At 41.0% G+C, this 24,348-nt stretch overlaps 2 protein-coding genes across 6 annotated transcripts in view; one reads left to right on the forward strand and one right to left on the reverse strand.

Annotated features, from left to right (window-relative positions):
• Positions 1-4,718, forward strand: part of LOC133221697 (pre-B lymphocyte protein 3-like) — a 157,787-nt gene extending 153,069 nt beyond the window's left edge. The window contains exon 3 of the transcript XR_009728051.1: positions 4,705-4,718. The gene's annotated coding sequence lies outside the window, so the exon portion shown is untranslated. The remainder of the gene's footprint in view (positions 1-4,704) is intronic.
• Positions 1-24,348, reverse strand: part of CLTCL1 (clathrin heavy chain like 1) — a 37,223-nt gene that overhangs the window by 1,469 nt on the left and 11,406 nt on the right. The window contains exons 3-33 of one of the 5 annotated variants that reach the window (XR_009728049.1): positions 22,813-23,081; positions 22,242-22,403; positions 21,362-21,475; positions 19,935-20,108; positions 19,465-19,662; positions 18,878-19,078; positions 18,602-18,754; positions 17,823-17,945; positions 17,029-17,166; positions 16,662-16,826; positions 16,095-16,275; positions 15,573-15,736; positions 14,727-14,852; positions 14,287-14,429; positions 13,456-13,690; positions 11,458-11,580; positions 10,904-11,049; positions 10,335-10,518; positions 9,205-9,397; positions 8,549-8,706; positions 8,291-8,455; positions 7,838-7,945; positions 7,308-7,475; positions 7,075-7,224; positions 6,115-6,246; positions 5,659-5,769; positions 4,925-5,095; positions 3,917-4,138; positions 3,193-3,213; positions 881-956; positions 386-520 (exon numbers count right to left, since the gene is read on the reverse strand). Coding sequence is in view for 3 of the 5 variants with exons in the window: in XM_061370801.1 (XP_061226785.1) it covers positions 881-956; positions 3,193-3,213; positions 3,917-4,138; positions 4,925-5,095; positions 5,659-5,769; positions 6,115-6,246; positions 7,075-7,224; positions 7,308-7,475; positions 7,838-7,945; positions 8,291-8,455; positions 8,549-8,706; positions 9,205-9,397; positions 10,335-10,518; positions 10,904-11,049; positions 11,458-11,580; positions 13,456-13,690; positions 14,287-14,429; positions 14,727-14,852; positions 15,573-15,736; positions 16,095-16,275; positions 16,662-16,826; positions 17,029-17,166; positions 17,823-17,945; positions 18,602-18,754; positions 18,878-19,078; positions 19,465-19,662; positions 19,935-20,108; positions 21,362-21,475; positions 22,242-22,403; positions 22,813-23,081 (4,674 nt within the window). In the remaining 2 variants the exon portion in view is untranslated. The remainder of the gene's footprint in view (positions 1-385; positions 521-880; positions 957-3,192; positions 3,214-3,916; positions 4,139-4,924; positions 5,096-5,658; positions 5,770-6,114; positions 6,247-7,074; positions 7,225-7,307; positions 7,476-7,837; positions 7,946-8,290; positions 8,456-8,548; positions 8,707-9,204; positions 9,398-10,334; positions 10,519-10,903; positions 11,050-11,457; positions 11,581-13,455; positions 13,691-14,286; positions 14,430-14,726; positions 14,853-15,572; positions 15,737-16,094; positions 16,276-16,661; positions 16,827-17,028; positions 17,167-17,822; positions 17,946-18,601; positions 18,755-18,877; positions 19,079-19,464; positions 19,663-19,934; positions 20,109-21,361; positions 21,476-22,241; positions 22,404-22,812; positions 23,082-24,348) is intronic. The other 4 variants (XR_009728050.1, XM_061370801.1, XM_061370804.1 and 1 more) reach the window with 4 other exon arrangements.

A 24,348-nucleotide genomic window follows, 5' to 3' on the forward strand; every position in this document is an offset into this window, starting at 1 on the left:
CTGTTATTCAACATGCACTGTGGAGTGGGCACATAGGCCATCTGCTCTTGCTACCAGAAAGCTACAAAAGCAAGGCAGGACTCTGGGGGAAGACAAGTAATAACTGATCTTGAAGGCGTGATAAACATGGCTTGTTTTGAAGAGACCATACTGAAAACCAAACAAATTGATACTATTTAATCCATGCATGGTCAGAACTGAAGAGTAAAGCAATTCAAGAAAATAGTTAGATGTGTTAGGTCTCACAGTCTGGAGAATGTTGCAGAAGGCCTGAACATACCTGGACAGATTTGTCTTCATCACTAGGACCACACATGCCTCATGCTTATGTTAAATTCAGGTTAACATTTACATCAGACAGTAACCAGTCACATCCTTCCCTTACCAGCCACTTCTAGGTGCTTGTTAGCAGAATGCCTCTTCAGAAGGGCTTCTAAAATAGCAGCACACTTGAGGGCAGCCATGCTTTTTTGGCTGCACGTGTCTTAAAATGGGTGAGCTAGAAAGCCAGTCTGCCTTTCTACTTGGAAGAGCAGAAAGCAGACACATTCCTCTTAGACAGGAATGACAGGAGGAATTGACATGCTAAGTTATTCCTGGGGTTGTGCACACCTTGGTACCCCCTGTCCTGTTACCATACTGAAAGACTATTCCTAAGCTAGAGTTCTGAGCCATGTACAAAGAGCAATACTTTATCTGAAAAGTGTAAGTACTGTAAGAGTGAGATGTCACTTCCACATATGCAGTTCATCTGGCAGAGACAACCATTTTATGACCTAGTTGAAACCAGTTTGCTTTGACAGGAGGTAGCATTTTAAGTTACCTCCACAAAGAGAGACCAGAATGACAATAGGTAATTAAAACCAAGTCTTTCACCTACCAAATACTATTGGAGTGGGTTCAGTTACTTGTTCCTCTTCTTTTCTTAGGCTTTCAGAAGCATCAAGTTTATCCACCTACATTGAAGTGAACAGGAGATTCATGAAGACCTTGTCTAGGAATTGCACCATTGTGTGAAGCTTTTCATGCCTGGTACCTTAGCTAGCAAGTGCTCCTGTTATAGGTCCAAACTGGAGACTATGAAAGTCTGCACATTCCTAGCAAACTATGTTACAAACTTGCCTTCCCAATTTCTTTAGGTTTATTGCAATAAGCAATAGCTATCAAACATAGCTGAGACCATCATTACCTTTAAGTGAAACACTTCTTGGGGCCCTATTCTAGTCACTGGCAACTTCATGACTCAGAAAACAAGCCCACCAAATTGCAGTTTCAAGCATGATCTCAGATGGGCCTAGTTTACTCTTATCTGTTAACTTGAAGTTCCTCTCCCCTTCGGTGAGAGCACCCAGATATTTTCAAATACTCCAGACCAATGAAGTTTGATCTTGTCTAGGACTAAAGCCTAACCTGGCCTGCAGAATACTGGTTTAACCATATTAGTTTCACAGAGATTCCTTCTAAACGAAAATCTAGAACCATCACAGAAAGTGGTCTAGTAGTATTGGCTTTATACAGATCCCAATGTTGTGCCAAATAAAGCTCTGTTCATGCTAAACACATTTGTGAAAGTGCTACATTAAATAATGCAGAAGCTCAGAACACAGCTTTGAAATGTGGGAGGGCAAGGGGAGTAAACTGAGAAGGCAACACTACCTACCTTCTCTCAGTTTTAACAACTTACGTCTTCCATAAGAGAGCCATAAAGACTGCAATGCATAAAAATCACACAGCTTCACATCCAGATACAGGCAGTTCTTTCACTATATTTCACTATTCTTTCACTGTATTTCACTTATCCTCCTTTCCCACTGCAAGAATCAGTATCTGGTCTGAGAAGAGCTGCAAGAGGGGTCTTCAGTATACTTCAGAGATGTTATCTAGACCTGGTGTTTAACAGTTCCCTGGACGTTTTGAAGTTTGCAATTCAGATCAGTAATTTGAGTGGCACTAGGTCTTCAATTGGTTCATTGAGAGCTGCCAGCCTAACAGCTCTTCAGGATAACACTTAAAACTGGCGTTACAAATACTATGCAGATTACTATGGATCAAAGCAACGGAAAGCTACCAGTTACAAAACTTGTATTGCTCTACTTACGACCTGGGATTCCCACTCTTTACTGCCCCCCTAAAGCACTACAGAACTTGGAGCAGAAGTGCAGTTACGCCCTCTGATGGAGAAACAGCGCGCATGCCAAGAGCAGACATCCCGCGGAAGGGACAAAGCAGCTCTCTGGAAAAGCCTAAATGTCTGTCTGCTTTGCTGCCTAGAAGTGATGTTGTTCAAAAGGTTTCCAAATGAGTGTCATAAGCTTGTGTGCGCCTGGCCCCTTCCAGGACCATAGGCTACTCTGTGCTTTAACACCTCATTATGCATAAAAGAAATATAAGTTTTAGAAGACATACACACCTTGCTGATAAACTAGTCTATTCTTTTGTACTTTTGAAGTTAGTTACGTGACAATTTTAGACACACCACATTTATAAAGCCCATTCTCCAGTTCCATGTTTTGCAGTTAATTCAACAGACTAAATTAGTTCCACTGTAAACCGCTTTCACCATGCAGATTTTCCTTCTGGCAAGTTATCCCATATTTAGTACACGTGATTACTTGTAAATCCAACCAGCAGTTTAAAAAACATTATTTTAGACCTAAACCTCACATGAAAGTTCAGATGAACTTGTGTGGCAAGTTCCTCAGCAGAATATGATGAGGAGGTGGCGTTTTAGATCTGTGAAAGTACCTTCATTATACTAACAGGCAAGAAGTGTACAGAAGCTTTATGTTACTATTCCAAGTCACAATGCCTGAAAGACTGCACACTTCAGTGATCTACAGGGTAACAAACAATTTTCACTTGGAACAAATCCCATTACATGGCAACTGCTTTTGTTTACTTAAGAACACATCCTCCCCACCACAAGATAGCTGTAATGTATCAAACAGGAGCCCAAACATGCAAGTCCTCCTCAATCACTTGCTTGTTTCCCATGAAGAGGAGCAGAATCTGGTTGGATTTTCAAGTTGTTTGTGAATAGTTATCCTTTTAGCATTAGAAAGTGAACAGGAAATGAGTTAGAGCTAAATTATACTGCTCTTCTGGCAGAAGCTACAGCTAGATTCCTGTAAAAGAAACTTAGGGTATTGAGGGACACAAATGAACACAGAGAGTTTGAAATCAGAGTGTCACCTTATAGAACAGCCCATCAACCTGCAAGAAAATTCAGAGGGGAATACTTAACATGATATGATTAGAAGCAACCTGAAGCAGTCACTTTTATTTTACTCATTGTAATGGAGTTCTTTATAGTCCTATGATGTCCTATGCAACCACAGATCCTTCTAAGGAAAGATCTTAGCTTAGTATCTTAAAGCTGTTTGAGACAAGCATTTCAGGACCATATATGATCAGAGAATCTCTTCTCTCTAACTGTGGACTAGCTAATGGCACCAGTATTGTATAGCCAGACTAAAGTTTTTTTTTCCATTAAAAGAAAAAGAATCTTCAGCAGACTACTCCTACGGCTGATATAGGAACAGCCTGTAGTATTAGCTACTCAAAAGCTACATTCTCTGTAACAAGAAAAGAGCACTTTCATAGTTAAAAGTAAACAGTGATACAGCGCACCCTCACCAGAAATTTTCAGCTTCAACTACGGAGCTGCTCTGAAAAAGTACAGTTGCTTACATTCACTGGTAAAAACCCAAGTTTAACTAGGTACCTTTCAAGTCCTAATGCGTCTATTTATAAAGTTTTGCTAGCTAGCCTGAAATGATTAAACCCACAGAACTTTATATAAGACTTTGTCTTATGAGGAACAATATTCCAAATACATGCAAAAAGCTCTGGTTTGCATAATGCTAATCACCCAGCAGACTAGAAGTGTCAGCTTCTTAGCCTATGCAATACTCACTTTGGTAAGGTACTCTCTCATCACTTGGATGAAATAAGGCATTGCAAAGTCCATGATGTTATGCCTCCATGCCAACTCAAGTACTACATCTGGGTGTAGCAAGTCATAACATGTGAAAAGGCAGGCTGCAAAGCACTCCTGCTTGCCTTCTTCCAGGAACCACTGAAGCAGCTTCTCAGCTAGCTCTGCATCTTTGGACTCTGCAGCATACTGCATAGCATCCTACAGAAAAGAACAGCAGTTAAGCTTGACCCTTACATCATGCTCTACACCTTGATGTGTACATTATTGCTAAATAGAGAAGCCAGGTATCTGGCATACCATGAAATTAGTCTTTAGCTTGACTCCTACAGAACATGACTGGTGTTGTACTACATGCACTAAGTTAAGACCTCTTATTTTGAGGCAACCCAGATGCATGCATATTAACATTATCCAACAGGCTTTCCTTAAGTACCTGAAGTAACCCAGTGAGATTTTGCTCAGTTTTGTAGCAGAGAAGTAAACAATCTTGCTGGTAACCCACCTATCTCACTATTGGATATTAAGGATTGCCCAAAGCAGAAGAGATTATTCCATCAACTGCTCACTATGTGGCAAGATGAAAGACTATTTGCCAGCTCTCCAACACAGCAGGTAAAACCTGGTCCATGTGAACTCACTACGAGCTTGAAGACTATACCACTGCTCTCATGTTTCATCTGTACCCTTACAAGGGAGGAAGTCTTCAGTTCTGTAGAGGATATTCTGTACCAATACAGATCACTGTCAGATGCCCACTGATATAGATAGAACTCCAAATATAGAATAACATTATGAAATTAGATTTAGGATGTATATTAGGAACTACAAACACTTCTGCTCTAAAAGTCTTTCCTTAACCTGAAGGGCAAAGATAAATTAGAACTCCAAACCCGAAACTAGCAAAACACATTTAGTATCCAGAAGATGTATGCTTCATAGCTCAGACTTGTTTGACCATCAGGGAGAAAGGATGCATTAACTCACCTTATACAGACGGTCTTTCTTGCACAGCTCCACACTCTGCTTCCAGCGGTTGTTACCCTTATACAAGTATGCTGCAATACGCCTAAATTCAATTAGTTCATGCTTTTCCAGACGTTGAGCCAACGTTATGTTATCAAAGTTGTCATAGGCATCAATGGAAGCTCTCAAACCCTGTTTGAGAGAAAGTTGTTACACATGCTTCCAGATAGTAGCAGACAAGAACTACAGTAGAAAGCAGCTAAGCATGGTGCACAAGTGTTTAGGTTCTGCCAGCTGGATGTTGATACTATGGGTACAGCTTGTTTACTCTGTATCTCGTACATCTCTCCAAAAGATGATTTTTAAAGCAAGATGCTAACTTGGTTGTACTGACTCCACTTCATAGAACAGAGAAGCTAATTACCTTAAGAAGACAAAGCATCTTCCAAATAGCAGCCAGTTGGGCGAGAAGCAAATCTGCTTGCAGAAGCATTGCCCAGAGGAGTACAGACACTGACCTTTGTGAAGTCTGTTCTGAGGAAAACAACTCTGGCACCTGCTTTGTTTGCAAATCAGTGTCTCAAGATTCCTGTCTGCAAAGGACCCAATTCCACCCCCACTCCCACTGTATTGCAGAAGTTGTCTACTCAAAAGAATTACTGTGTCAGCTTGGGAATAACCAAACTATGGCCTTTTCTTTGTTGTTGGAGAAAGAAGCATCCCTCAGGCCTAGCCATCTACTTTGTGGGGCTCACCTGGAAATCTTCCTCCTCTGTTAAAAGGTTGTTTAGAGCTTCGTTAACTCCTTTGTTGTTGTGGTTCTGGACTGAACGTAGATAAGGCTTTACTAAAAGTAGCTGATTAACCTGGAATTAAGACATTTCCAATATGAGTGTACCAACCCAAACCATTCCATGATTCTATGACACTTCTTATTCCTGAAACAGATTCCCACTTGTTATTGCAAGAGTTTGTGCTTACTGTCACAAGCCTTCAACACATCTTGTACTGCTGGAAATAAAGGAAGCCAGTCCCCTATGCCAGTTACACAAGCTCTTCCAGTGTTTCCCATATCAAACCAGGATCAGGTTGCTTCTCAGTCCTTTGTCCTGAAGACAAAGCTACCTGGACAGATGTCAACCCTTTTTTCCAGTGAGAGACTTAACTTGAGCAAGAGAATTTCTTGTTCATCTACCATCTCCCAAACTCACCTTTGAGAAAAAATTGACTGTCCTGGTGTGATCTAGTCGTGGAGATAATACAAGCAGGAGATCATTGATCAGCAGAGGTTTGTAGTCTAAGTAGAACTGCAAGGCTTTGTAGTACAGCTCCACATTGGCAACCTGATGTGGATAAACACTAGTTAGCACTTCCACACAAGTAGGCTTAAAAGGTGCTTAGTTGGGACCACTTAACTCAGCACAACATTTATCTGACTCCTGAATAAAAGTTGAAGTTTCCTTCTAGAGGCCAGAAGTGTTACACCTACATGCAGAATTACTGTTTAGCTTATGACTTCTTGTGCTATCTGCTTCCAGATGGCACAAGTCACAAGCTTATCAGGGGTAGTACAAACTAATTCTAACCCATCCACAGTTGAAAGGATCCTGGCACATCTAAAATCCCACTACAGCTAACGTGACCATCTGCTGAACTCCTGAAACCAGTAAAGGCTGTAGACTTAACCAGTCTAAACTGTTGCCTTGAAACCCTTAAGACCACTAAGAATGCATTCAGTCTCAAATCTTGTCAAAACTATCCATCATTCACTATTATCTGCAGGATTCATGAGACCACAGTTCTCACACTGAAGCAGCTGGAAACAGTTGCAGAGATCTTTCAAAAACAGCTACAACCTCAGACTAAGGCAGCAGTCAGCTCAAAGGTATTAAGGAGGTTACGCCTCTTGCTTGTGACCTATGATCCTGAGCAGTCTCTGAAAACATTCTGTGCTTGCTGCTGCCACTCAACAAAATGTGCTGCACAGCAGAAAATGAAGGATGTAAGATTAGATTAATTCTTGTGGTAAACTGATGGGAAGTTGTTTTAAGTTCAGCAGGAAAACAGAGTAGCAGCTTAAGCAAATCAGTCTCGAAATAGCAATTCTGTTGTGCATTTTTGCCTTAATTCTGAAAGAAGCTTTCAGCACTTTCAGTTAACTAGTTACTTACCTTGGCAATTATGTCTTTAAACTGTCCTTCTTTCCAGGCATCAGTGGGATGATTCATCATAGTGATTATTGCATTGTCATACTCCTCATACTTGTCATAGAGGAATACAAGTTCTGCCCAGAGATGAGCCTGTTCTGCAGCTCTGAGCACCTAATAAAAACAAACAAAAACATTGGTCTGATTCACTGACAGCTTCCCACCTGCACTTGCAGTCTAGCTAGCTTACTGCATACCTTTGGAATATTAACTCTAGACCAGAAGAGCTCCAGATGTTCCCTCATTTTCTGAGGCTTGAATTTGGAGTATAATATGGCAAGTTCAGTAAACATGCCCATGTGAGCACGCTCTAGGCCCAAAGCGGCTTCCAAAAGGCCAATCAGTTCTTCAAAATATCCACGATCCTGGATGTTTGGAAAATAAGGATTAATTGCAAAATCATGATCAACTGGCACTTAAAGCTCACTAAAATGCATATTTACTTGCATCCAACATGCCTTTTTTTTCCCCTATCCAAACGAGAGTGCTTAGATTTCTAAGACATTGTTCCAGTGAGAAAACGGAATTGTAAAAGATGGGACAGTGAAAACCATCACACTTCCATTTACTACAGAAAAAAATTGCATGCAGCTATTAAGAAATGGAGGTTGAGGAAGAATGAATTTAAAGATCAGCCCTGCAGAGTAGGAGGTGTTATCTGTGACCACTTCAGCAGCAGATACAAGTATGCTGTCTAGAGACTTCTAGGATTTTACAGTAGTCTAACCTGATAGTAGCTGATCAGCTCTTCAAGTTCATCAGCATGGATGACTATGTGTAAACCACCAATCTGTGCCAAGCGGAATTCTTCTCCATCTACACAGGCGAAGCACACCTGTAATAAGAGTTAGCAATAGTCAGTTAACAGCAGAACACAGCAATGCTTAATCTCCTTATATTAAAGGGAAACTTTACTAGCAAAGCTTTACCAAATGTGAGGCTTACATACAGTTCCAAGTTGGTATTCCTATAATGCTTGTTCTGGAATTGAAGCCTCTGATTTTGCATTGTTTTGAAATTCAGCTTTATCATCCTGGGTGAAATTACAGCCTATAAAGCTACAGACATACTCTATAGCCAAGAACAGTTAGCAAGCTACTGTCAGAACTAAAGCAAGATGCTCAGAAGCAACAATAAAGCACACTCCTGAAGGCTATTAATAAACTTCAGTTTAAGTTACCTCTTTCCATGTCCTTGTGCTATTGGCTTTGCGGCCACTGTCCACTGCTGCCTGATACTCTCCGAGGTGCACCAAGGTAGATGCCAGGCGAGCAAAGTTAGACACATTGTTATAGAGCAGTTTTGCAGCCTCATACATCCCCTCTTCATAACAGCGATCACCAACCTGGATTAGAATTTCAAGGTAAACAAAGGTAACAGCAAGAATCAGGAATGAGCTATGTAGCATCATACATGGTTCTTGTGGAGTAAGACATACCTGTTGTATATGGGCATTATTAGGGCCACTAATGAACTCCTCTAGTTCTGACAGACGATTTGTTTTTGCCAAAGCAAAAATAAGTTCTGTCTCTACATAGGACTCTCTGGCCTTCTTCCTGGCCATCTGCAAGAACTTGACAAGGTCCTCCCAGTTATCTTGAAGAGACAAAAGATATTTAAGGTCCTCTATTTAGTGATTCTGTATATTTCTCACCTTGCCCACCTGAAGAACAGCTTTTAGTAGTAGCCTCAAGAACTTCCTCCATCATGACACTAAGCTGTTTGCATTTGAGTTACAGAATTCCCTGCTAAGCACCAAGTCACCTTCACATAAGGCTGAACTTCTTGCAATTATTCTAAAATCCAGCTGGCAAGAGATTCTGCCACATACAGCTAAATAAATACATTGCACTTGGCAATATTTTAGGTAATACCAGTCCAAATTATCTCCACAGGAAGGTCTATCTTTGGCATAGCAACATAGACAAGCTTGTTGACAGGAATTTCACTAAACATTGACTCATCGATTCCACGCACTCACTGTTCCCATTTCCTCTGAAACAGAATTTGTTAGCCTCAAGAATCCCTGCTACTTTATGTAGACACAATAACCTAGTCCATATCAATCTTAAGTTTGAGGATGCTTTGCCTTACCATTTCTATTTGCTGCTTGAACAACTTCCATGTAGGCAGATGGATCATCTGCCTTTATGTAAGAGTCAATGGCTTCTTTCACCAAGTCCTTCTGGAGCTGTGCTCTGGCTAGCTGGCTCCATACTGCTGGTTCATTACACCGCTCTGCAAATTCATAAGCGCGGTCCAAGTTGCCAATGTGCTCAATCAGCACCTGTTTGAAATTGAAGTTTCAAGTTAAAAATCATAGAATCATAGAATGGTTAGGGTTGGAAAGGACCTTAAGATCATCAAGTTCCAACCCCCGTCATGGGCAGGGACACCTCGCTCTAAACCATATTACCCAAGGCCTCGTCCAACCTGGCCTTGAACACTGCCAGGGATGAAGCATTCACAACTTCCCTGGACAACCCATTCCAGTGCCTCACCACCCTAACAGGAAAGAATTTCCTCCTTATATCCAATCTAAACTTCCCCTGTTTAAGTTTTAACCCATTACCCCTTGTCCTACCACTACAGTCCCTAATGAAGAGTCCCTCCCCAGCATCCCTATAGGCCCCCTTCAGATACTGGAAGGCTGCTATGAGGTCTCCACGCAGCCTTCTCTTCTCCAGGCTAAAAAGCCCCAACTTTATAACATTGTTCTTTCCAACAGAACTCTTCCTTCATGTGTATACACTGTTCTGTGTAAGCAATGTGAAGCTGACTGGTTTTGTAACAACAATTTCTGCCCAGTGAAGTAGAGGCAGCAAGAATAAGACTCTTACTGCTACTGATTTCTCCTCTACCTTACAGGACTCAGTATTGGTGGCCGGAACATAATGCCTAGTAGCATTTGCTTTTCCTGCACCTTTCAAGTTTCCAAGGCAGTCACTCTGAATCAAATGCAGTGCCCATACCTCAAGCACATAAGTGCAAAACCCCAAAAGCTTTTTATTATTTTGACCAGATCAGCCTCTGAAGTCTTACTTTGACCTTTTTTTGCTATTCTTTGTATATAATCCCACTTCTCCCTGCAACTTGGTATCACACATGATCTGTACTCTCAAGTCTTAATGATTTTAGTGATGATCACTCCTTGAGAATCAGTGACAGTATACTTTGCATTCTATTACTGACATTTTATACCTTCATGCAGAAATCAACCTCACCTGAATTGCTGAAGTATTAACATCAAATTTTCTGAATATAGCAAAGGCTTCTTCATATAGCTCATTACTGATGGCAATGTTTGCAATATCTGGGGCATCATAGTTATCCAGCCGATTGATGTATTCCATCACACGAGTGCGGTCAGCCTTAATGGCAGTCAGGATCAGCAGATTCTGGAGATTCCTTTGGTTAACAGAAGGCATGGGCTATAAGCACTGCAGGTTAACACCTGCCTGAGTGACATATATTGTACATGCAAAAAACATACCCACTTGCTGTCACTAGCAACCACCTTTCATCTCCAGATTGAGAACCACTGATACTTGCCTTCAGAAAAATTGCTTACCACTATCAAGTGTCTTCTCAACACATCACTGCTAACTGCATTGTGTAAACTAGCTCTGTTCTTAAAGCACAGAGCAATTCTTCTGCTTTTTCACCTGATTACACACATTTAAGAGTGCTTAGGTGTTACAAGCAAGAGACCTACTAATAAATAATTCAGGTCACTTCAACCTTAAAAAAGGCACTTAACAGACTCAACTTGTGGACAAAGCTTTCTCCTTACCTGTGTTCACTGAATACAGAATTATCCAAGACAATTTTTTCCAGTAACTCAATCAACTCATTAGGCAGGTCAGCAGTCATGAAAGCTTTCACAGTTACAGAAACCTCCTCTGGATCCTGCGTTTCTGATAAAGCTGTTTGGACAACCTGGTTTTGAAGGCAAGAAAGAATAAGTATTTTCCACAAATGAGAAGTGTGCCAACCTATTCCAGTGAACCACAAATTAAGGCTACAGAACTTCAGAATATTTAATCACAGACAGCAAGAAAGAGCCACTTCTATAATGAATATAGCTATCAAAGTCACACCCTGGTCTGTACATGGAGCAAATTCACTAGACATAGGTCAGTCCACAGGACAGAAATAATATCTTACTGGTAACTAAATTTTCTGATCATGAAGGTCAGAATTAGTACCTGCCATTCACACTGTTACAAATTTCTGTATGGTTGAGATGGTGCCTCTGGAAACCTCGCTGAATAAAAGACAGTTACTTTAGCACTCCATAATGTTTCTTAGACATCCTGAACTGAACGTTCAGTCTTCATGCTGTACCTGGTCAATAAGCTGCCGCCTGAATGGGTTGTTTTCTTCCAGAACATTTGCCCAGAGCTCAGGATCCTTCCTGCGCACCAGATAGCGAGCCTCGCTCTTAAACAGCGAGTTCTCATTGCAGACCTGAAGGAGGAGTTACAAACATCAGCATTAATGTGAAGAGTCAGTACCACAAGACATATTTAGCTAGCTGTGAATCAGACAGTCTAGAAGACTGACTAGAACTAGTTGCTGACCAATGCTAAATGTCACAGACATGTTCTTACCCAACCTCTGATCTGGAAGGCTCATGGAGGAGGTCTCCAGCAGAATTTCTATAGCTTCTTGGTTTTGCCCGACACAAATACTGTGACAGTGGCTTCACAGTAACTATTTGCTTCTGTTTGAAGACCTGCAGAAGCCTGAAGAACTTCAGTTTTAAATCTAAAAAGGTAGCCACTTGCCTGGGCAGTGGTAAGTAGTCAGCTGAGGAATACTGCTGGTGTTTAAAGCTAGAAATAGGTTACAGGTTTGGTGTCATTAGCTTCACACTAGAAGTGTTCAGAGTACCAAGTGGCTTGTACTCCTCTGTTAAAGTATTAAGGGCATAGAATAAATGTGAAATGTCTTACAGAAGCGTGGCAAGGAAGAGTTATGAGTTATGGTCCTATTAGTACCACTAGGTTCAATTTTCAACTAGAAGAGTAGAAACCTGAAGGCCTAATTGATTGTTTACCAATAGGACATGCTTTGTTAGTTTCCAAATTAGCTCCTGGAATCTCAGATATTTTGCTGTGAGCGAATCAGTAGTAGTACGATTTTGCTTTATGTTGTACACCTACTAGTTGCAGCAGTTCAGCCCTCTTCTAAGAGGCAACAAAGCCTGAAGAAAAATTCTTACGGGAGGATAATCTTTTCATAACCAGAAACACCTGTTCAGAACATCAGTTCAAGGAAGAAACTGGTACTGACAGGTTTTTATGGGTAATCGGAAAGTTAAAGCTTATCCTAGCAATGTTTCCTAATAATAAAAAAAAAAAAAAACAAAACACAACAACCTCAGAGCCACCTTCATATCCCAAAATAAGAGCCATGCATAGCCAGCCACTTCTTTTTACAGCTACAAAGAAGATATTACTTCAAAAATAGATGCTTCAGGCTGGAAAGTCATCCACTTCCAGCAGCAAGCCTAGATTATACCACAATTCTAACATTCACAGCATAGGCCCTGCAACGGAACAGCATTTATTCCCTGCAGAGAGGACAAAATGGCTAGTTCTTACCCCCCCCCCCAGCTGACATTCCTGCACATACTAGTGTGGAAGTGCAGGTAAGAGGAGAATGTTTTCTTTCTCAACAGTCACAAACACTACAGTCTGGCATTAAGCTCTGGTGTTCAGTTTGAGGTTAGGATGTGTTTGGAGAGCCCTGGGAATTTCACTTGCCCCTGAACTTCTGAGGGAGGTTCTAAGAATCAACAAGCTTAAGATAGCAGAGGACTGCTATCAGGGTAAGTCCTTGCAGTTTGACTGTCAACATTTATTTTCCTTATTCTAGTTAAATAATGGAGCAATCTAACTAAGGGTCAGCCACAGTAAGGGAAAATTACAAGTCCCATTCTAGTTTCAGGGAAGCTTTTTCTCCCACTGTAGAGTCAGGCAGGTCCCTTCTGCTGATCAAGTGCTCAAGGCTCAAAAAAGAACACAAATTAACAAAGCTTTAGGAGTAGGCATGTTCATCACCTGAGCCCAGTAAACTATTTAGTTTTGAGCAGAACCAGTGGATGAAAGACATGAATGGTACCTTAAAGGTGCAGAGTTAAACAATTTCAGTTTGGACACAAAGTATAGGAGTTCTGATCAACATAAAAATTACTGTCGCCATATAAAAGAACCTGTCTGCCTCAACTCCTGAGAATACAAGACAGGATACTGCAAATGTTAGACAAATAGCCAGCTAGGATTCCACTTCAGGCAGCAAGTAGCTCTTTAACATGTCTAGAAATGCAGTTTTTCTAACCTTTATGAGTTCCAGATCACACTGCCCTCTCTCATAAGCAACGCAGGCCAGATGAGGGTCCCTCTTTTCACAATATTTGCCAACTACGCGGCTGTCATAGTAAGGATTCTCACGAAGGAATCGCTCGGGATTATTATTACTGTCAATGTAGATTTTGGCCAAGGCATTATGAGTCGCAGGTTCTTCACAGCCTTCATGAATCCTTGATTCAAGCCATGGCAACAGCAGCTTAAGCCTTTGAAGAAGCAAACATTTTAGGTTTATAAATCAGACTGAGGTATGCTTGACAGCTACCCATTAATACCTGGCTTTCCCATCAAGAAAGTACGCTGGTTAGACTTAAAAGCAAAGACCAGTCAGTTGTTTTTAACAAGTCTTACATGAATGCAGGGCAGATCTGCAGTTTACCATCAGGATAGGCTGCAGATGCCCCTAATTTTGCAGTCTTTTGGTTGTTCTATGAGCTGGCTCTTCGTACTTAAAGCTGTTTGTTCATTTTGCAAGTAACTACAAGCTAATTACACAAGCTGCTGTGTGCTTACAAGACAACTGTTAAGACAGTTTTATTCAGATTTACTCCAAAGGCACATCCTGTGGTTGGCTGTACAGGAAGTGTTCAAAAGTCATGTTATCCATCATGCAGTGCTGTCAGGCACTCCTATATGGCCCAAATAATCAAGAGTGACTAATAAATCTAAACTGCTTTTCTATAAGGAAGCATAACACAATATTAGCATTGTATCATTCAACGAAATTTCATCCAATCCAACGTGGGTGCATAGCAGGGTCATGAAAGCCCAACACTGGTGTCTACAGATACATTTGTGTTACCGATTTCTTTTTTCCACTTCAGCCACCAGCTCATCTGTTGAGAACTGGCCTCTAACCACCATGATCAAGTTCTTAATGACATCTTCAGAACAATCCACATCAAGAAGCCCTCCAACCACTGCTGGTATACGGCTAGGATTCACCTAGAATAAGCCACCATCGTTAAAATTAGTATTAGAATTACTAATAACCCATCCCCAGTCTTCCACAAAGGGAATTCTTAGTTAGCAATTTAAACTATGCTTTAGTGCAGAGAATTTTAAGTTACTAATGCATTTGTATAGACATTCCAGGAAAAACTACACTTACAGGTTTGTAACAGACAAAAGGCTCTGCATAGTGTATGATCATAAAAAAAGATGCAGCATATCTGCTTTAGTCTACTGAAAGCTCCTTCTAAGGAAGAAAAGAGCAAGAGCTGAAGACTGGATTCTCCTTACCTTCTGCACATAAATCTCTATATACTTCTGCAGGTTATTGCGATATAAGTACAGGACCAGGTCATGAACAAAATCAAATCGATCACAGACAATGATCAGAGGAAGCTGGTCTGTGAGCTTTGCCTCCTGTATTGTGTACAAAGAACAAAAGTAACCAGTCACCATTTGCTGAAGTGTTTTCAAAGCAAGGAAGTCTGACCAAGTTCCCTTAGCACTGAAAGTCACATTACAAGCAGACAACTGGCTTCAAAAGCAAGTTACCCACTATGATTACCATGCAGCCCATCTTTCAGCTGAGTTGTAAGCTTAGGCTTTTCATGAAGTGCTACACTAGGCCTGCATCTCTAGCTTCAAAATTACTATCAATTCACACATCAACTCAGAAGACAGTTGCTGGGCCAAGAACTTAACAATGCAAAATGAAATGGCACTAACATCCCATTTCACCAGTTACAAAGCATGCAAAGCATTGTAACACATGTTGATTCCAGTTTTAATGAGCTTTGTCTTGCCTTGATAAAGCTCCTGCTGAATACTTCAGCATATTCTTGCCTTCTGCCAGACTGAATTCACCTATTTTTTTAGGTGACATATTCCTGAGTTCGGTAGAAGTTATATCATACAGGCTAGTTTTAAAGGAATGGTGAATTTGAGCTTATTTTCCCAGAGGAAGCCTATTATATGGCTGGAATAGGATCAGGCTCCTATTCCAGCTACACAGTAGACTACTCGCACCCATGCCAGCTAAACCTTGAGTTGGTACTTCCCCCTCCACTGGAAGGTCCTAGTTCTGCTGCTAAGCAAAACATACAGAGAACTGCCCAATCTACTGGACAGAATATTTACCTTCAGAAAGTTCTTCACCCGTTCTGGGTTATAGCAGTTACTTTCACGGCAGATTCTTTCCACTTCCTTTATCTGACCAGTCTTGCAAGCTGCCTGGATGTACTTGAAGTGAACATCTGGATCCTGGCTGAAGTTTACAATGGAACCCAAGAAATAGAACAGTCCTAGAAAGAGTGACATTTTTAACACAGTTAAAAGAGTAAGTGAAGCAAATGCAGACTTATTTCAAAACCCTGCTGGGAGAGTAGCTTCCATTCCACTGCAGGAGAACTCATAAGGATTTTTCCCCTTATTTCAGGTTTCACCTTTCTTTCTTATCTTTACTCAGAAGGGTTAAGAAGCTATCTAGAACAAGCTACCCAAGGAACTCACTGTGATGAGCTCACTTCAGCAAATGCATCCTAAGGTGCAGCCACCTTAGGACAAGTGACAAGTACCTGTCTCCTGTAAAAGCTACAATCCTTACTATTAGCTTCAATCAAGTAGTGCTTCTAAGTAAGCTGCTTCCCTCTAATACTGTACCTTCATAGCTTTTGAAAGATTCAAAAAGCTCCACAAGAGACTGGGTACCAAGCTGCTCATGGTATTTAGAAGCAACTTGCACACAGAGCTGCAGGTTTTGCCTAATGTTGGCTGACAGCATGGCACGCAAACACTCCACAGAGTCTTCAACTGAGAGGGAACCAAAGAAGTTCACAAGCCACTGCAAAGAGAAGGAATTTTTACTCAGTAAATTATACAGTATTTGATTGATTTCTAAAATGTGGCAACTAGCTGGAGTTTCTACCCCAGCTACTAGAGAGGTCTTCCACCAGCTAAGGTCTAAGGCTTAAACACATTCACCATCTTCATAACTACAGAAATGCATACTCAAAGAAAGATTTTAAATGCCCACCTAGGAAACTGAGGTCAGATTTAAGCCATCAAAGTACAGATTACAGTTTAACCATTAACTGGACAAGTGTTCTTGAAGCACAGCTATGTGTGATACTTCAGTACCTACAATCCATCTTCTAGCAGCTACAGAAGTGCTAAACAGCATTTGCTTTACTTAAGCATTCACTTTCTTATTCTGTGCAACAGACTTACCTCAGGATTCAAGAGGTGAGTATGAACAACAGCACGTTTAATATCATAGAGATCTGTGTAGTGTTCCAAAGCTCGCTGGAGCAAGCCTGCCTTTTCACACAACTGGGCAATATGAGCACGATCGTAGTGTGTAAACATTTGGTTTCCAAGAATGGCATCTGCAACCTAGGAGATTACATTTCATATTCACACTGTCAAAAGAATCATAGCAGCTCAACCTAAAAGTTGTTGAGTCACAGCAGTGACTCACTAGTAGTCTTTGAAGTTGCTAAACTACTAGATATCAAAATCACACCTCATAATTCTTGTGCAAGCCTACTCCTGTCTTCCCTTCACTTTCTGGAAAAACTAAGTGAAGAGGTCTTACCTGTGGGGCATGAATCAAATTCATTTCCAGGAGACGAGTCTGAAGGTGGCCTTCAGCAGGGCGGTTATTCTTCAGAGCATCCAAAAGAAATGATGTGCACTGCTGAATAAGACTGTTCTCCATGAACACATCCACAATCTGTTGAGAAGTCAGAGAAGGGGGTCTATATATATATACACACATGTACATTTATGTGTATATACTAATGGCCTGGCTAGAAGGGCAGCTCATCACAGCATCTACAATCCTATATTCCCTTTGGTTTTGCCCAGATTTTGCTATGCATTCTAGTTTTAACACAGCATGCAAATCCCAGCCCTTCTCTCTTGTTGGGATAGCTGCTAAAAGAAAAGCCAAGACTTTCTAAAAGTACCTTCAAGTATTTAATAATGCAAATTGTTGCCTTATTTCTCTGTCCATTTAACTAGAAGCAGCCACTGGCAGCCAGCATTCAACTTACATTTACATGTTGATCTTCCTCTAAGGACTCTACATGATATGAGTTAATGTATGCTTCATTAAAGCCATCAGTAGGACAGTAACACTATTGCTTCCACTAAGACTGTGGCAGATTCACTATCAGTATCACAGCAATAAGTCAGAAAGCTTTCAAAAGAACTTGAGAGCACACTTCCCTCTAAGGACTTAATCATAACCAAATGTGACTAGAATAGTTTAGTCACTTTTCTAACCAAGCTGACTAGAGACTTGAACTGGACTTACCAGTTCCCAGAATGGTACTATGCTATTACCTCTGTCTAGAAAGAGACCAGTACTCTTGTTGTAGGCATCACCTGGTTAATGTTAGCCAGTGGCTCCTCATCCTGTACCAGCATCTGAGAAAACTGCAGCCCTTGATCTGGACTGACTCTCATCACACTTCTCAGTAAGAAGATCCAGTCTGGGGTATAGCCAACCTAGAGATTTCAGAAACAGTCACACATGTCTGGGAAGCTTTACACATCTTTAAGCCTTCAGATTCTTTAACATAGGCAGTATGAATTGTTGCAAGGTTGCCATGCCCAACCCCCATCTTCCAGGAATTCTCAAACAAAAGCACTGCTTGTCTATTGACACAGAAACTCAGTATTCACCTACTTAGCAACTGAACTTGTGCCAGGGCTTTTCTCTTTCTAGGTAAGAAAACTGCTAAATCATGCAAAATCAACTGATAAATCCTTCAACAGTCTTAAGGTACTATCTATCAAGTAATGTCCTAAATTTACAAGTGGACACCTGGCAAACTGTTTTGTCACCTGTCAAAAACAGAGAGCCTCATGAATTTAGGAAGACTCTTATCTTTATTCTCTAGAATAAGTTTGAGCCAGTCCATTAATTTGATAGCTCATAAAATCCCAGATGTTCTCAATTTAATTTTTTGCAGACTGCTCAGACCTTACTCATACACTATGATTTGCACTATGACAATGAAGAAAAACAAACACTCTTTCTCAATCTTGCCTACTTATCAGTTTTAAGTAACAGGAATTAAACTTATCTCACAGAAGATAGCTTGAGAATGTACACATTCAACTTAAGATAGAGCCTAGCAGTTTGTGATAAACAACTTTACCTTTTTAGCATATAGCACTATTTTCTGGAATTGACCAGTTTCAGCGAAGCACTGAATCACTTTGTTTGGCACATTAGCACGAAGATAGACACTGAGTGCAAGGGTTGGGTCAGCTGTCTTCACCAAGTCTCCCAGCTCCTCTGAGCACTCCAGCTGAAGTCAAAAGTGGTATTTTGTCAAGCACAACAACTCACAGATGGTAGTATCAACAGAAGTATTGTTCAAACAGTTGTTACAAGGCAACAAGATTAAAGCGAGCATCATGATCAAGCCTACCTTGTCTTCCTTCAGCCACTTCTCCAGAAGCTGCTTGCGGCCCTGCTGTAGGACAGGGCGACAGAGTTCCAGAGACTCAAACTTGTTCAGCTGCCCCTGGTCAAGCAGTATTCCGAAGTACTGGAGCAGGGGAGAGGCCTGCCCAGGCTGAGCTGGTACACTCTGGAACTTCCTGATTGTATCACTAGTACGTAGGATTCCCTGAAGAGGCACAAAATAGATAGAAGCAGTGTTTAATTAATAAAGGTTGAATATTAGTCAAAACCCAGATTTTGACTGAAGCTTTACACTGAAGCATCCCTCTTAAGCCTTCAGGGTGAACATTATTCAAACTGATGACATTCTAGGAAGAAGTCAGTGGCCACAGCAAGTGCAGTCTGTGCTTGGATGAGTACAGCACATGCTTCTTCATGAGATACAGGATATTACAACAACCACCAGACTGCAGAGTACTAAGGCAAGTATTGCAGCACTTTAGTTTTTGAACGTCAAGTACTGAAATTAGCAAGTGAGTTAAGCAAGTCCAGGAAGCTAAAGCAAGTCCCTAACTCCTATGGCTCTTAATATTTACCTTTGGAGATATTTACCTTTGGTGCAGATGCAGCTACTTTGGCAGCATCTGCATAGCTTCCTTGAGCAAAGAGTGTGTTGAACTTTCTGGCAAATAATTCCTCCGCCCCGGCTAAATTACTCCGTATAGCCATGCGCAGGCCCAAGTCGGGATTCTGGAGAACATTCGTAGCATAGTTCACTATGTTGTCTTCCTCAACACATACAGAAAGCACCTGAAAAGGACAAAAGGCAAACTGAGTACTGTGCTTTACACTACTCTGAAATACAGCATCCAAATGGCTCTGCAGCCCATCAGTGAAGTAGGAGATCATTAAAAAACCCAAGTTCCTCCCAAGCAGTTCTGTACTAGGAGAGGTTAAAACCTGACTAATTAAATAGTTCCTTGCTCCCTTCCATGACACTTGTTGCATCAAGTCACTCATTCTGTTTGCTACATTCCATCTGAGCTTTAGAAGGCTGAAAACCAGAATGCTGGATCTGTTACCTGGCCTTTTTTATTCACACCAATAATGCCTGAGGTAGGTTCATGAGGAGCTGTGACAAAGATAGTATCAGCACTAATACGGTTCATGTAGATGCACACTCCAGACTCCAAGTCATACATGTGAATGTATCCATACTTCGTGATCAGGTAGATTACACCATGCTTAATTCCAATCTGCCAAAAGATGGATATTTATTAGTCAAGACTAAGACTAACAGTTAAGTAAGTTGCCTTTAGCCTTGCCACAAGCTGGTACTGCAGTGACATGCCTTTGCACTGACACCAAGAACAAATATAATTTCAGGCTTCTTCCTTACAGACTCAGAGCAATGAATAACTTTGTTGGTCATTTGGAGCCACAGCTCCACTGAATAGAGAGGCTGAAAGGAAATTAGAATTCATCTGCAGCAAAGGACATCCTCCTCATCCCAATAAACAGGGCTAAGGAAGAAAGTGGGCATAATTTGCATTCTAGTCTAGATACGTCAGCACAATTTTCCATTTCACAAGTTAATGAGATAATCCCACTCTTTTGCAACAAGGCCTACCCAAAGCACCAACAGAATATAAACCAAGCTCAGCTACTAAGTACTCCAGTTTCCTGTCAGGTCACTTCAACTGGGGAGGCTTTCAAGCCAAAATGGTCTTCAGTCAATTAAATACTTTCACTTTGAAACAAAAACACTACTTCGGATGCCTTCTTAATGAAGCCTCTGAAGCACAGAGCCACATGAATCCTGTCATGTAGACAGCTTGCTTTGCTTACCTTAAAGGCACCTCTTGGCTCATTTACAAAGTCACTCTATTAGAGTTGTCAGCAGTTGCATGCTGAGAAATTACACAATTCATAGTCCTGCACACATGCTAAGTGAAGGTCTGTCAAGGCAATCAGTTATGTCCCTTCCTAAAGAACGTCCCACTAATGTCCCAAATTGCCTTTTTCTGTGTTGATACTACAGGAGGTATGCTGATATGGGACTTCCCACTCCATTGGCTTTTACAGTAATGAAATGCCACTTCCATGTGAAGCTACATCACATTATTATCTAGAACTCCAAACATTAGTAGGAAGTTCAATAGCCAAGGCAATGTTTAGAGACATTCTACTGAAAGACACTATTGAGTTTTTTAGGGGCCCTTTTTTGTTGTTGCTGGGTTTTTCTTCTAAGAGTTTTGTTGAAGGTTTTTGGTTTTTTGGTTTTTTTTTTTTTTTTTTATACAACCTCAAGTTGGCATATCTGTAGAAATACTGGAAGACCCTATATTTCTGTTTGAGTTACGTTTTAATGTCCAGGCTACCTCCCACAAATCAATGAACTTTCCCAGAACTAGGAAGAATGACAGCAAACCATTAGCAGAAAGCATTCTTTACAATAGACATGGCAGCTACTTGCCAGGTTGTAAAGTTCATTGGGTCAAACATTTACCTGCATTGCCACAGGAAAGTCAGTCTGTGCTTCAGGTGGGAAAAACACATCAACAGCTTTCTTAACAAATGGCTGATTTCCAGTAGCTGGCTGACCTACTTCAATTATGTGTAGCTAGGAATAAAAAAGTACATGTCACAAGATTGCCTGTAAGTGCAGCCTCCTGAAAGAAGTTCCTCTCTTCAGATATGCTACCCAGTCACCTGCCACACTTGGCTGATGAATATCTGCTCAATCCTGAACAAAGACAGTGTGGGGAGCTCTGCCCCAGATATCTGTCAGAGGGACAAGTTTTCTGGAAATTGATAAAGTAAAAACCAGGAGAAGATAAAAAATAATTATGCTTTCTATGAAAGCAGACTATATTTTTATCCAAGACAACTTGTTCAGGATGTTTTGAGTGAGACTTGTCAATTCATCAACAATTTTGCTGGACAAGACTAGAAAGCTCAATACATTTTAGTGTTACCTCAGCTCTTCACAGACTGTTACTGAATTCCACCCAGTTTGATGCAAACAACCTAGCCACAGACCTAAGGCTTATCTATTCTCTTTCTGCACTGAATTTAAGATATAAAAGGCTGCTTAATGACTTCATGCACACAAAAAACCCACATGGACATAAATGGATGCTTTAACACCCTGAGATTAGTTCTCATTGCTTCTACATTTGTTCTTATGTCTAAGTTTCACAAAAGCAACTCTGACTCTTTTTGCAGTTTGTCCTATTGAAAGAAAGCATTTTGATGCTGACAAAATATGCTACACACATGGCTCCCAAGCTGTTCTTCACAAGAGCATACACTAAATTGTGTGATCACTGAAGTTCTATTAGCAGAGCTCTGCTACAGCAGAACAGGAAAACATTTGCAGACTTTACCTTGCCCCCTGCAGGACTCCTCACAGCAAAACAGAAGAGGGTAGAAGGTTTGGCATTTCCCTCTATTTTGAACTCCGCAAAAGCTGCTGCATGGCCCTCTATAGGTTGGGAGACTTTTCTATCAACTGAATACAGCTGCATTGCACCAACCACACGATTTTGCTAGGAAAGAAAAAAAAAAGCCCAAAGAAAAGGTCAGCCTATAGAGGTAAGATTTCAAATGTTTATTGCAAGACTTTCGGGACAGTAAACTGAAAAGCAGTAAGTGTTTCTCATAGAATCACAGAATGGTTAAGGTTGGAAAGGACCTTAAGATCATCAAGTTCCAACCCCCTGCCATGGGCAGGGACACCTCGCTCTAAACCATATCACCCAAGGCCTCATCCAACCTGGACTTGAACACTGCCAGGGATGGAGCCTCCTCCAACACTTTAATTGCATTATAGAGCACATTATCCCCACACAAAAGATATTTTGGTCTACAGAAACCAAAGTTTAACTACAGCAGCTATTAAGTGGGGCCAGGGCTCTCCCAACGGTTTTCATTGCATGCTGTTTCCAGGTAACTTACCTGTGCTGAGATTCCTATCAGTAGCAGCCATTTTTGGTGTTCATCTGTTCTGTAGTTGATGATTTGGCAGCCCGCAAGACTAGCATGCCTATCAAACATCTTCTGGGGTTGCGATTCTCCCTCCATGCTCCAGTGGTAGACTGCTGTCTCTGTCACCAATGCAACTGTATTCACAGATATCCACTTCCAGAAGATCACTTCCTCTGCCATTGTGTGGGCTTTCATTTTACTTTTCATCTCAATGTTAAAGATCTGAAGAGTTTTCCCAGCTAGCATGACAAAACCCAAGAAACATCGTAACAGATTACCACAATGGCCATCCCGTAGTCTGCCTATTTACAAGCACCCTGTTTAACCCACTATTCAGTGATGTTACAGGGTTAGTGTCCTGTCACATCCAAGTCTCCTTTGATACTTGGCTCTTACCAGAGAGAACCCCTCCCCACCCCTGAAGCGGAAACAAAAGTCTACTTATGGACACGTACATGGACATTCCAACAACTGACAAGCAAGACATTTTAACTGTAAGCTGTAGTTAAAAGACAGTCTAATCTACAGAGCTTGTGTAAACTCTTGTTTAGGTAGCAGCACTGTATGCCAAGTACTGGTGTCTAGTACATGTCACTCAGTATAATTAATAGAAAGAGTATCTCCAGTTTATGTTAATTTAGTGGCTGCTGTAGATGACCTGGACTGAGTCCAATAGCATGAGACTCACAACAGCTCTTGAGATAGCTGAAGACCACAGCTTCCATTCTATTTTTCTGTTGAATGAATTGTGCACTTAACTAGGAGGTGGATGGGCTCTGTACAACAGTAATACAAGTGCCTGTTGAAGAGGAGAATCAGAAGTTCAGAAAGATTACAGAAAGGTTTGGAGCTCTCATTCCAGTTAAAGTTACTGCTTCATGACTTAGCTAACTGTATTGCAGGTTTAAGCTTAACTTTAGTATTCCGTTAAACTACCAGAGGCCTTACCCTACTAAAAGGGGATTCAAAACTGGTGTTAACTGAACCAACCTATAAAGAATAAGGGCCTCTCTTCTTTTTACAAAGTCAAAGTGATGTTTCAGTTCACTGTATATGAGACAGCTGAGCTCTAGAAATATTGTTTTCTGTTCACAAGACACCCACTCAGACTGCTAGAGGATTGGCTTGTAATGCCATTATTTCTATCCACACTTCAGAAGTGCTTTCCCTGTTAGTAACACCTCTGTCAAACTGGTAGATGTTCCTTCTACTGAGAATTAGAAGTGGCTGCTGGCCACTGAGGAAACATTCTCAAGAGATACTAACCCCAAGTTAATATGCATCTTGCACTGCTCTAATATTTTAACATCATTTATATAGTAAATTTATCATACAAGTTTAATGCAGTGCCAAGAGACAAGGTAAAACTTCAGCACTACCACATAAAACATTTATGTACCCTGGATTAACAGCATACAGAACCATTAACCTGATCAACTATTTCCTAGGACAGCTTGCTAGCTTTCCTGGGACAAAACCAGCCTCTTTCTGACCACCTTTCTCTGC

This window comes from Neopsephotus bourkii, unplaced genomic scaffold, assembly GCF_033783945.1.
Source record: "Neopsephotus bourkii isolate Nb327-2 ecotype Australia unplaced genomic scaffold, CSIRO-AGI_Nbou_v1 NB_1542, whole genome shotgun sequence".
NCBI lineage: Eukaryota > Metazoa > Chordata > Aves > Psittaciformes > Psittacidae > Neopsephotus > Neopsephotus bourkii.